Source organism: Besnoitia besnoiti, chromosome XII, assembly GCF_002563875.1.
Source record: "Besnoitia besnoiti strain Bb-Ger1 chromosome XII, whole genome shotgun sequence".
In the NCBI taxonomy this organism is placed as follows: Eukaryota; Apicomplexa; class Conoidasida; order Eucoccidiorida; family Sarcocystidae; genus Besnoitia; species Besnoitia besnoiti.
Window position 1 is genome coordinate 1736081 of NC_042367.1, and position 11685 is coordinate 1747765.

Genomic DNA, 11685 nt, shown 5'->3' on the forward strand with positions numbered 1-11685 from the left:
TGCTTTGCGTGGGTTGTTTGCAAAATTGCCGTTGTCTTACCTGTAAGCAGCGTCGTGCATGCGCGCTACATCGGGGTCTCCTCTGGCCGTTTCACATCTGACGCCTTTCTTGCCGCTCCTGGGCCTTTACATCTCACCGCTCAACACATGCGCTGCAATCCGGGCAGCGAGAGCGCTGCTGTTTGATCTATCTCGCTCAATTTGAACGCATCCGCCTTCGCAGGCCCACAGCCACGGGCAGCTTGAGGCTACGTCTGGTGTGCAGCTCGTGCTTCCTAAAGTTGCCCTTGACAAAAACGAAAGCTGCCGTTGTCTCCCACGTTTCATTGAGTCGAGTGTTGCCGGGAAATCCTTTCTACGCTGCCGTCCTTCACACGCCACCCTCCACACGCCACCCTCTGCTGCACCAGGCCCGGAGGGGACACCTCAAGGGCCTGGAGTCTTATGGGCAGGGCTGTACCTACGAGAGCATTGCCTCGTCGCGCATGCGCCCTTCATGTTTTCTGCAAGATCCTGGCTATGCCTCATCGAGTTTCATGGCACGAACTCACTACCTAGAAGGCGCTGTGAACGAGAATTTTCTTTCAGTCGACTGAAGCGCGTCCGCGTCGCTTGCCGGTGGCGACGTGCAATATATCCCGCCCAAAGGGTGTCTGCGTGGAATTCTTCTTGCAGTGGAGTCATCGCATTTCCTTACCAGGCAGAGGGCAGTTGTTTCGTAGCCAGTGAGACGACTGAAGGATCCGAGAGCAACGTGCGAGGGTCGCTTCCTCCGCACCTCGTCCCCCGCCGTAGCGGCCTTCCGCGGGGCTTTTCGCGCGGGCCCTTCCGCCCTGCACGCTACAGATGTTGACCGGCAGCAACCGCGGCGCTCTGGCAGACTTGCTTTTCTCGAAACTCACCACAGAATGTAACTCGAGGCCCTCGTCCTGCCGTCGCCCGGGCGGCTTTCCGCTCGGCGGCGTGCGCGGCCTGCTCACGGACCCTACTCCCCCCGGGCGCTCTTTGCGCGACTCAAGCGGCGCCCACAAACCCTCTCCGTCAGGCGACGAGGCTGCCTCCGCCTCGGGCGTTCTCTCGCTGCAGAGAAAAGGAGGAGCGAGACTTCAGGAACGCCGAAGCGGAGGCGGCGTGGAGCCCCGCGAGCCCACGCGGGCGCACTTGGGCGTGGAAACGCCGCTTGCTGCGGACAGAGCGACTCACGCGGGAACTGCCGAGGACGCCGCGCGGGAGGCGCGCTTCGCGCCCTCGTCCAGGCGCGGCGAACGCATAACAAACCCTCCAGGGCAGGCGCCCCCAGGGCGCCTCCTGCGCGTCGACCTTGAGAGCCGACGCGGTAGAGACTTCACGCGGGCCTTCAACGCGAGCCTCCGCGGACGTTCTTGGGCTGAACTGGGCGGGGACAGAAAGCCAGGTAGAGCGCGCCTCGGAAACGCACACGCAAGCAAGCACGAGGGAAAAACTGCTGAAGAAGCGGGCGCCGACCTTCGCCGCGCGACCTGCGCACTCACGCCAGACGCAGTCCGACCTTTCGCCCCGTCGTCAGGACTCGAAGCCCTGCATCCGAACGCCCTCCCGCGAAGCAGCCAAGTCGCCGCTACGGCGCAGCCGTGTAGCCGAGAAGGCGCAGAGATGCGTGCGGGAAAGGAGCAGCTTCGTCTGAACTCCGAGCAGCTCGGTGGACGCCTGGGCGGGGACCACGAGGCGCGAGAAACAAGAGTTTTGCACCTGGAGTTTCCCAAGACGCGTGGAGGCGCGCGGCACGCTGAAGGCGCGAGCTGCGATCGGAAGCTGGAAGACGAGGGAGCGGCGCAGGTGGCGGCTTTGCAGCCGGCGCAGGAGGCGGCTTTGCAGGCGGCGCCAGGCGAGCCGGTCTGCGCGGAGACGCGGACGAGGGACAGAGATCGCGTGAGCTGGACGCGGGCAGGTTGGGCAACCGAGAGAGAGCAAGCAGAGCGCATGGGGAGGGCCCGAAGGGGGGGAGAGCGCGACTTGGCGGGGGGGCAGGCTCCGACAGCCGACCGCCCAGCCGACCGCCGAAGGAGAGTTCAAGAGGCTTGGGACCTCGCAGAGTTGGGTCGCCTCTCGGGGGAAGAAGCAGAGGAGGCAGTCGTGGTTATGGAAGTTGCGCGTGTCTTTAAAAGATCTCTAAAGCAGCTGTTGGCGCCCCCTGTTCAAACCCGTGCGTCTCCCTCGACCGCTGCGCATGCGGCTGCGCCCTCGGCTTCAGGCTTCGCCTCCTCGTCGTCCCTTCTTCAGCAGCTCCTTGCCCTTCCCCCCGCCGGCGGCGGCGCGGCCTCGCAGGCGGAGGAGCCTTCTGCGCAGGGGAAGACGCCCCTCCTTCTGCGTTCCACGCGGCCGCTGCTCTTCGCCTTTCTCTACCAGACCCAGGAGCGGCAGTTCGCGTACGCTCGCCAGCAGCGCGAGGGGCGAGGACAAGAGAGGCACCCAGAGGAAACCGCGGTCGCGCCGCGGGCCGTGCGACTGGGGCAGCGCCGTCTGCTCAAACTGGAGGAGGAGCTGGCGTCTCTACAGCGTGAGATGCAGACGCAGCGCGAGGCACCCAAGCGACGAGCGCCGGCCGAAGAAAGGGGACTGCAGATCGAGGCGGAGACTCTTATGGTTCCCCCCATTTTCGCCAAACAACTAGAAGACGTACTCGTGGAGAATATGGAGAGGTTTTCTCTCGTTGACCTCCACCTTCTTTTATCTCTTGCGTCGGCACAAGCAAGCTTCGCCGTCTCACGCCTGCCGTTTCCTTCAGCCGTACGTACCCTCGGCGGCGGCGGGGCGGGAGGCGGGGTTTCTGCCTCTCGGTTAGAGGCGTCGTTTCCCCCGAGCGGCTCAAGCCGTCCTTCCTGCGTGGTGGGCTCTCTCCCGTCTCCTTTCGCTCTTGCGGAGGAGCCTGACGTCTGCGACGAGGGCGCGAGGAAGGCCCCGAGTCAGAAGGCGTGGCTGCTTGACGCGTTGCTGTCGCCGCATCTCCTGTCGCGTGCGGCAGACGTCGCGGGTCACAGACTGAAACAGCTGCATACCCAACGGCGAAAGTGCGGCGAGGAACTCGGGCGGCTCCGCCCTCTTTTCTCGTTTGAAGGGGAGTCTCGCCCAGCCGCAGGCGAAGACCGAGAAGGCCCGTTCCCCCCCCGGCGAGAGAAGGCGGCGGCATCACAGGCTGTGGAGAAAGAGGGCCGCAGGGACCCTCAAGAGGCCCGCGGCGAGCCGCCGGCCTGGCCACGGCTCTCCACGTCTCTGTCGGGTTCCTCCTCGCCCGCAGCACCCGTGTATCCTTCCCTGCTAGGCGCCTCACACAGAGCGCGACTCGAAGCCGCCTGGCGAGACGACCACCGGCGCGATGCAAAAACTGTTGAGCGCCTGCTGCTTCTGTTTGTGACTCTCCACGCCCGCGTGGCGGCGATCGCAGCCTCCAGCGGGACGCAGGCGCCTTCTTCTCTCCTCTCTCTCGCGCCTCCTTGCTCTGCTGATCTGCCCCCCTTCACGGGCGTCACCCCTCACACGGCTTCCGCTGCTTCTTTGCGGCCCTCGGCGTCCTCTGCGTCTCCGCCTGTGGAAGGGGAGTCTCGCCCTGCGACGGTCCCGCCGCCGCGCAAGTCTCTCGCCAGCCCAGCCTTGATCAGCGCCTTCCTCGATTCGCTTCTTCAGCTTCTTCAAACGCGCTCTCCGCTCTCTCCTGCGCGCCCGCCCTCACCTCCTTCGGCCCTGCGTGCAGCGAGCTCCTCCAAGAACGAAGCGGGCGCAGAGAAGCCGGGAAGGCCACTGCAAGGAGCAGCACAACCGCGCGAGAAGGCGCGAGGAGACCAACACCCCCGACAAAAAGACGGTACATACGCGAACCGACACGCCTGTAAACACGAGATGCGGAAGCCCCCTGAGTCGCAGGACGCCGACGCGCCCACGTTGCGCGACCGTCCGTGCGACGCGCCTCTTGGTGAGGCCGCGAAAGGCGAAGCAGCAAGAGAGGAAGCGAAGACAACTCGCGCGACAGAGACACGGACCCGCGTGACTCAAGAACAGCAGAAGCCGGACTCACTGCAAGCGACGGCAGGCCTCCGCGACAGCGCCCAAGGGCAGTGCTTTTTATCTTCGAAGTCAACAAACACACAGGCGCTGGACACTTCGTTCCTGCTTCATCCGTCTTCTCTCTCGCGCTTGCTTCTCGCTTTCTTGACTCCGTTCTTCCAACTCTCCCTGGCAGCGACAGCCACGAGCGAAGCGGCCAGACGAGGCGCCTCAACGACAGAGGAGCGAGCGCTGTCGGTCTGTGGCGCACTCCGCGAGCAGCTCGAGCACCAGAAAGCAAAAATGAAGGAAAAAGATTTGCAGAGACTCGTGGAAACTCTGCTGGCACTTCGCGCGCTTCAGCGACCGCACCCAGCAGCCCCCAGCCCGTCCGCGGGGCGCCTCTCAGAGTCCGTCTTGACGTCGGGTGCTTCATCCGCGCCAGATTCCATCTCAACGTACGCTTCGGGTTTGAACCAAGGCGAGTCGACATCTTCTCTGTCGTCTCTCATGGGCGATTCCTCATTGCCTCTCTCGTCTGCAGCTTTCCCTTCGTCTACGTCGAAGGTACCCTCTTTTTGCGCGCCGCTCTCAGACTCCTCCATTTCGAGTTGCGCACCTCCTTCAGCTCTTTCGTCTTCCGTGGTGGCGGCTGTCGCCGAAGGAAGAGGAGGCACATTGTCGCTTACGTCTTTGGCGCCCTTCGGTGCCTCCGCGACCTGCGGCGAGGTGCGCGCAGCGGAGGCGACACACCGTCCAGACGCGGCCGAAGGCGCGGCGTTGCCTCAGGAGACGGGGGGGCACCTTGAGCAGAAGGGCGTGGAGGGGGAGAGGAAACGCGGAGAATCGGGCGCGAATGCGCGAGTCGACGCGCGAGTTTGGAAGGAACTCGATGACCTCCTGGAGTCTCTTCTGGCTGAGATTCTTCGCAGAGACAAGCACCTGGCGTCCGGCGTGTCTCCACCTCTTCTCGCGCTCGCACTCCGCTTCGTGGACGAACGCGCTGGCCTCGTGGAGACCGCACATCTTCGGGAGCGCAGGGGCGAGGCGACAGAGGCGGCGGAGGAAGTCCAAGCTCTCGGGGATCGCTTAGAGAGGGAAGACCGAGACGCCAGACTGAAGGAGATGCAGGCGGCGCTCCGGGGTCTGCAGGGCGGCGCGCGGCGCGGCGAAAAGTCAGGGAACGGGGGGTGGGGGCCTCCCGTGGCTAGCAAGCCCTGTGGAAAAGAGGCAGAAAATCCTGCGCCGGCGTCGACGGCGCCTGAGCTGCAGGCCGAAGCAGACGAGAAGGCGCGGCACGAAGAACTCACAAAGAAGGAAACACGGACTTCCGCGTCGCCCTCGGCCTCGTCTGCTTATCCTCCTGTCCCTCTCTCGCATGCCGCCGTCTCGGGGTCCGCGGTTCCTTCGTCTGTTCTCGAGTCGGGCGCGCCAGCAGCGGCCTCCACAGGCGACCGCCTCTCCATCTTGCAGCCTTTTGCAGCCTCGCTCCTCCCTGCCTCGATGGCGTCTCAAGCTCGCAGCGTCTACGGCGCCTCGGTGCGCCTGGGCGAGCCGCGGCTGAACCGGCGCCGGCTGCAGCAGGCGCTGCGCGTGCTAGAGGGCTTCAGCACACTCACGAAGAAGCTCGAGACGAAGCGACGGGAGCGTGAACTCTTTCGCGAACTCGTGACTTTCCTTCTCACGCAAGAACGCAAGGAGACAAGCGAGCGCCGACTGCGGGGAGACACGAGCTTGATCACAGTTAGCAGCCCTCCTAACCTGGTGAAGCGCGGCATGGAGGCGTTTCTGCGGCAGAAGCAAGGCGGAAGGCGAGTTGCCCTCTCGCTCCAAGACTCGCTGCTTCTCTCGTCCTGCTCTCTACTCTTTCACCTGCAGCTCGGCAAACTCGCGGGCGCACGACAGGGTCGGGGAAACTGTCTCCGCGCCGCCGTAGGCGCAGACGTCTCCAGAAGCGAAGAATGGTCGCGCCCCGCCTGCGCAGACTCACGGCAAGGCCTCGCCCAAGATCGAGGCGAAGCAGGCGCCGACGCGACTCTGGCGGGCCGAATGGGACGGCGCGACGTCGACGGAGAGGGAGAGACGAGGGCGCTTCTTCACCGGCTACGTGACGCCGATATTCCGTATGTGGGCTCTGTGGGGGTGATTAAGGAACTGCAGAGGCTGCTGTTGCTTCCGCCTGAGAGCTGGGAGCGGCATTTCGCGTCGCTTTCGCTCATTCGGCTCGCGCAGCTCCTCAAGGTCTCGGGGCACCACTACGCCGCGATCCAGGCATTCCTCAAGCAAAACGAAGAGGTCCTGATTGTGCCGGGGGAGGCGAGCGCAGCGGAAAGCAGCCTGAAGGGACTGAACGCCGAAGGCCTGCCCGCGGGCGTGCGCCCAGCCGCGCGGACTGGGCGGAGACGCTCTGCGCTGTCGGCGTCTGCTCCGTTCGCTCGAGGAGGCGCAGCCCGTGACGCGGCTGAGGAGGAGGTGGCTGAGGCGGGCAGCGAAGTCAAGGAGAGGCGACAGCTCCAAGCAAGCCAGGACGCGAGCGAAGAGCGCGCAGGCGCCTGCCTGCAGGATCGGAATGTGAGGCGAGTGCCAAGACTGCAGGCCGCCCTCACAGGGGCGTCACAGGCGGAAGCGGCGGCGGTGGAGGGTCGGGAGGGAGACGCCCTTGGCTCTCTCCCCGCTGCGGCTTCGGCGACACGCCAAGCAGACCCAGTCTCCTTTCTCTCCTTTGCGGCATCGCCCGAGGGACGACTGGATGCGTTTCTTCTCACACTTCTTCGCGTCCTTCTGCTGCAGCTTTATCGCCTGCCAGCCAGGCCCTCCTCCGCGTCGCGGGCCTCTCTCCCTGAGGAGTCTCCTCGTCCGCCGGAGCCCTTTTTCCCCTCTGCGTCTTCGCCAGCTGCGTCCCTCGCGCCTGCGCCTGCGGCCGCAGAAGCCCCGCCAACAGGCGCGAGCGTCTTCTCGGTTTCACCCCTCTCCCCGTCCGCCGCCCTCCCTGGCGCTCTGTCTCTGCTGTCCGCGGATGCGGAGCTTCCTCTGGCACCCTCGCCTCCGTCGTGTGTCGCTGCGCCCGCCGTCCCGAGCGTCTTCCACAGCGTGCCGCAGTCCGCCGCTCTCGCGGTGAGCCTTTTGAACGCCCTGGCGATTCTTCAGCAGCAGCTGCGCGAGGCACCCGCGGACTCCTTTGCACGCCGCAGCGACCAGGGTCGCGGCGCGGTGTCCCTGCAGTGCCTGGTTTGGAAGGCAGCCGAAGACGTGGTCTGCATGCTCCTTACCGGCGAGAGACTGCAGAAACTGTCGCTGCTCCACTTTCTTCGGCTCGCCGTCGCCAGCAACAGTCTCTTTCTCGCCGCAGCGCCTCCTGGCGCCCCGATGCCTCCCTCCGCCGATGGCCAGGGACACACGGCGTGGTCGCCGCAGACAGAGAAAAGCCGACGCCTGGGGACGGAGTCACGCGCCAGTTCGGCGGCAGAGGGGCTGGGCGGACCGGAGACGCCAGGCACCGCAGACGCTCCCGAAGGAAAGCGAGAAGGGGACGTTCGCGGGCACCGCGGTCCATCTCAGGGCGACGCAGAGGCATACGAGAGGGCCTTCGGCACGCCGCGCCAGGCGCAGGGCTGTCCCCGGACTCTCCTGCCTTCTCCCAGACTGCGGAGACACTTTCTCGCGCTCGCGGCGACCGCGGCCTCGCTGCTGCAGCCGCGAGCCTCTGGGGACTCCGCGGCTGTCTCCAGTGCCCGCCGAACGGGGACGGGAAGCGGAGATGCCGGAGACGCTTCTTCGCGCGAAGGAGACGCGCCAGGGCGCGCCCGTGACAAATTGAGAAGTGGCGATCGAGCCGAAAACGCAAGGCTTACGGGGACTGGGCGCACGGAAGCAGAGAGCCTGGCGAGACGAAGCAGGCGCGAAGGAGCAGAGGGACGACAGCCAGACAGGCCGACAGCGGTTTCGCCTTCTACTGCCGGGGGGAAGACTTCCAAGGACTTAGCGCCGCCGCTGGGAGTCTCCTGTGCGATTCCGGCGACAGCGCTCGCGCCTCTGACGCGGTGCTTTGCCGAGGGGTACAGACACCTGCGAGAGCTGTCTCTACAGGCGAAGCGGTGGGAGGTGTCGGGCCTTCGGGACCGCGAAGGAGGGCGCCCCGTCGGCGCCCTCCTGCCGGCTCTCCCGTCTTCTGCCTCGTCTCCATGGCATTTCGGGCCGGAGTTGAATGGTGGGCGAGCAGAGGACGGCTGCCTGCGCTCCACTCTGCTGTCACTTCGAGGGGAAGAAATGGATATGCTAACGGCACTCGAGGAAGCTTACGAGGAGGTGCTTCTTCTCCTAGCTGCGGCGGCAGTCCGGGCACACCATCGGCTGGCCAAGGGAACTCATCTGAAGGCAATAGGTGAGATCTAGATGCCGACTGTTGTCTCTCGCGACCTTCTTCTGCGCTTCAATTCAAACCCTCAAATCCCTACTGCGCACGTAGGTAAAAGATGCGGAGACTAATACGCACACATGTGCCTCTCACAGCAACTGTTTGCGCAATACTGTGTCGATATCGAGGCGCGTTCTTTGGCGTGCCGTCCTGCTCTCCACAGATTGTGTTCCTTCTGTTTTTGCTGCGTGCACTTCGAGCCATTGTGCTCGCCGACGGCAGCTGTCATTGCGAGACACTGAGGACCTGAATTCCCTTTTTCATCGCGCTGTGTGTCTGCAGGCCAGGCACTGCTCTTTAGCGTCGCGTCGCCTGCGTTCCTTCCTTTTTTCGCTTTCGTTTTCTCTCCCTCGACCGGATTGTCAAGCCGAACGAATGACAGACTGCACCCGGGGGGCGGAGAAGCGAAGTTCGAGACGGCCCTCGTGCCGCCTGGCGATGTGGAGGCGGCTGCCACTGGCCTTTGTCTCTTTCTTCGATATCTCGCTCGTTGTCGGCTGGAACCGAGCTCTGCCTTGTCGTCCGCATCTCTCCAGGCTTTGCGGAGCTCCGGTAGTCCCGCGTCATCTTCATTTTGCGTGCCGGAGTCTCCTTCTTCGTCGCGATCTGCTATTTCATACGCGGCTACCGCGGCCTCCTCCGCTGTCCCCTTCCGGCCTCCTCACTCCGCCGCGGCAGTCCTGCGCAAAGCCGTCGCGTCGACCGCGTCCGCTTCTTCTCTCCTCGGCTCCTCAGCTCAGCCTCGCAGCGACGCCCCGTTGCCGCGTGAAGGGGACGCGAGAGCGCCTGACTCTCCCCCATCTGCAGGGCATTCCGCGGAGACCTGGAGATCGCCCGCGAGCGCTGGGCGCGGAGAGGGAGGCTCGCTGGCAAGCACGCGCGGCAGGCGCAGACGCGCGCCCTGGCACGGAGCTGGACGCGCGCGTCCTTCGGAAGAAAACTCCCTGAGGCGGGGCTCCGCCGGCGAGGCGAGAGGCGCCTTTGATCCTGGAGACGAGTCAGCCGCGGGCCTCCTGAGGCAGCTGATGAACCTCTTCGTGGACGCGGCCGAGCTCGCGGCAAGACAGACTGACGCGCCGCCGGGCCTGACCGCCTCTCAGGAAGGGATTAGTGGCAGAGAGAGGGGCCGGGGCGAACGCCGAGTCAGCGAAGACGAGACGTCTGATGCGCATAAACCGCGAGAGGACAGCGTCGCGGGCGGTCGCGCAGGTGCGCGGGAGCGCGGGCGGAGGCGCAGAACGGAGCTCTATCTCCAGGCTTTGCGGCTGCTCAGCGAAGAGGTGAGGTGGTTTGCGGCGAAAAAAAGCACGTTCACTGCCGAAGGAGCACCGCACGTGGAGCTGTATGCATTTTGTGTGCTTGGGCGGGCAAGGCGGGTCCTTTTTTGCGCGAGTATGTCTAAGACACATCAGAAATGCGACTTGGCGACCCCGCTCTGCGAGCTCGGGATTTTTTATATATTCCTGCTTGCGTGTGCGTGGCACTCATTTCCTCGCCTCGTATGTCTCCGGTTCGTGCGAAGCGGGGGCGCGCGAGGAGACACGCGGGTACGCGCCTTTTCCCATTCGACAGCTCAAAATCTAATTTCCAATATCCAACTTTTGCATGCAAATCCGACGACTACCACGCGTTCTGTTTAGCAGTCGGCTACCCTGCAAGGACTAAGTATGCCCATGTGTGCAGCCGAGTTGAGACTCTTTGTGGTACATCTAGACACTGCTTTTCCTGTTCGCTTGCTGCGATGGCAATTGCCTTCAGAACGTTGGCAACCTTTTCGGCCGCGCTCTTGCAGTGCCCGCGTCTCACGAGGAGTCTAAGGAGTTCGCGGACTTGAAAAAGAGAACGATTCGTGCTCTCCTCCGTCTCGCCGCTCCTCCCTTGTCGCCCTGAAGTCCATCTTTTTTTTATAAATAAAAGCGCGGCTTATCCATCTTTCGTATCCGCTTCAGTGTAAACTGCCTCTCTTTCTTGCACTTTTCGTCACTGTTAACGCCGTCTAATCCTCCCTGCTCTAAAAGCTCTTTTCGCTCTGTGGGGGTGCCTCTGAACTGAAAAGAACCTTTTTTGTCTACAACACTGTAGCTGGCGCACGGCAGAGAGCGAAAAAAAGCGACGGACCGTTTCCGTCGCATGCACCGCTGGCGAGAAGCCGAACAGCGAACAACTTTGGCATTCTTTCTATGCACGAACACACCTATATAAACAGCCATGCAACAAACACGTGGGGGTAGGGGGGGGAGGGCGTATACTTAATTCTGAGAGGCGGGGGTGTCGCAGTCGCAGGAGTGATGGCCCTGACGCGCACCACAGACTGGATGCTATCCTCCTTGCAGAAGTTTTTCTGCATTCGCTGCAGAGGGGCGGCAACCGCAGCGCAGATCTGTCTTCCGCATGCCTCAGCGTCTGCTTTGCTCGCTGCCACTCCGCAGTCGCGAGCGTGGCCACGAAAGGCCTACACCGCACGGGGGATTCTCATGCTTTGGAGCCGCCGCGGGGGCTGCGGGGGGAAACGGAGAAACGGACGCCCCGCAGCGTCGCAGCTTGCGCATGCCTCTCTGTGTGGCTAGGCCATCCGTAGCTAGAATCCGAGGCGTGCGTTTCGTTCTTTTTAACAAAAAGCCATTGACAGAAGTACGAAGACTGGCGGTTTGCAGAGGGCAAAATTCAGAAACAGACGAGCAGGCCGGGAACACTAGCCTCGACACGACGAAGACAAAACGGGGATTCGTGACAAGAGCGGACGAGGGAGCAGGAATTGCGAAACAGTACCACGCACGCGCATGCATGCGCCCACGAAACCTAAACTGGGACGGTCCGCGCGTCCAAAACGCCAACCCCCCGACATCCACTACGGCGCGTCAACTTGAGCACATGCCTCTCTCTCCGAACACGCACAACTGCCCCAGGTGGCTACGATGACACGCGCACACATGTACACATCATCAGTGTGAGCGCCTGCGGACAGCGGGGGAGGAGGTGTGGGAGGTGACGCGACCGGCAGCCAACGCGAGGCGGAGCAAGGCCTCGAGGACGGTCGAGACGCTTGCCGAGACTTTGGGCACTTCGGAACCCTGAAAAACGAGCTGCCCTCTGAGAAAATGCTCCTGAGGGCCTTTGCCGCCGGAAGGCTCGGCGGCGCGGCTGATAAAAAACATCTCCGTCGCCTCAAAGAGGGCAGCGGGGCTCGGGCGAGGACAAATCGCTCGCCAGCATCGAGAGCGGCGCAGCCGCTTCCCGCCCGCCGCCTACCGGCG

At 63.8% G+C, this 11685-nt stretch overlaps 2 protein-coding genes across 2 annotated transcripts; one reads left to right on the forward strand and one right to left on the reverse strand.

Moving 5' to 3' along the window:
- Positions 1-846: 846 nt before the first annotated feature.
- Positions 847-10321, forward strand: BESB_024440 (uncharacterized protein; the record flags this gene model as incomplete). The annotated part of the gene is made up of 3 exons (XM_029361146.1): positions 847-8398; positions 8714-9711; positions 10190-10321. The coding sequence occupies 3 exons, from the start codon at positions 847-849 to the stop codon at positions 10319-10321; spliced, it is 8682 nt and encodes a 2893-aa protein (XP_029215961.1).
- A 1052-nt stretch (positions 10322-11373) lies between these two features.
- BESB_024450 (uncharacterized protein) lies at positions 11374-11586 on the reverse strand (the record flags this gene model as incomplete). Its single annotated transcript, XM_029361147.1, has 1 exon — positions 11374-11586. One exon carries the CDS (start codon positions 11584-11586, stop codon positions 11374-11376), a length of 213 nt encoding a protein of 70 aa, XP_029215962.1.
- Positions 11587-11685: the final 99 nt, after the last annotated feature.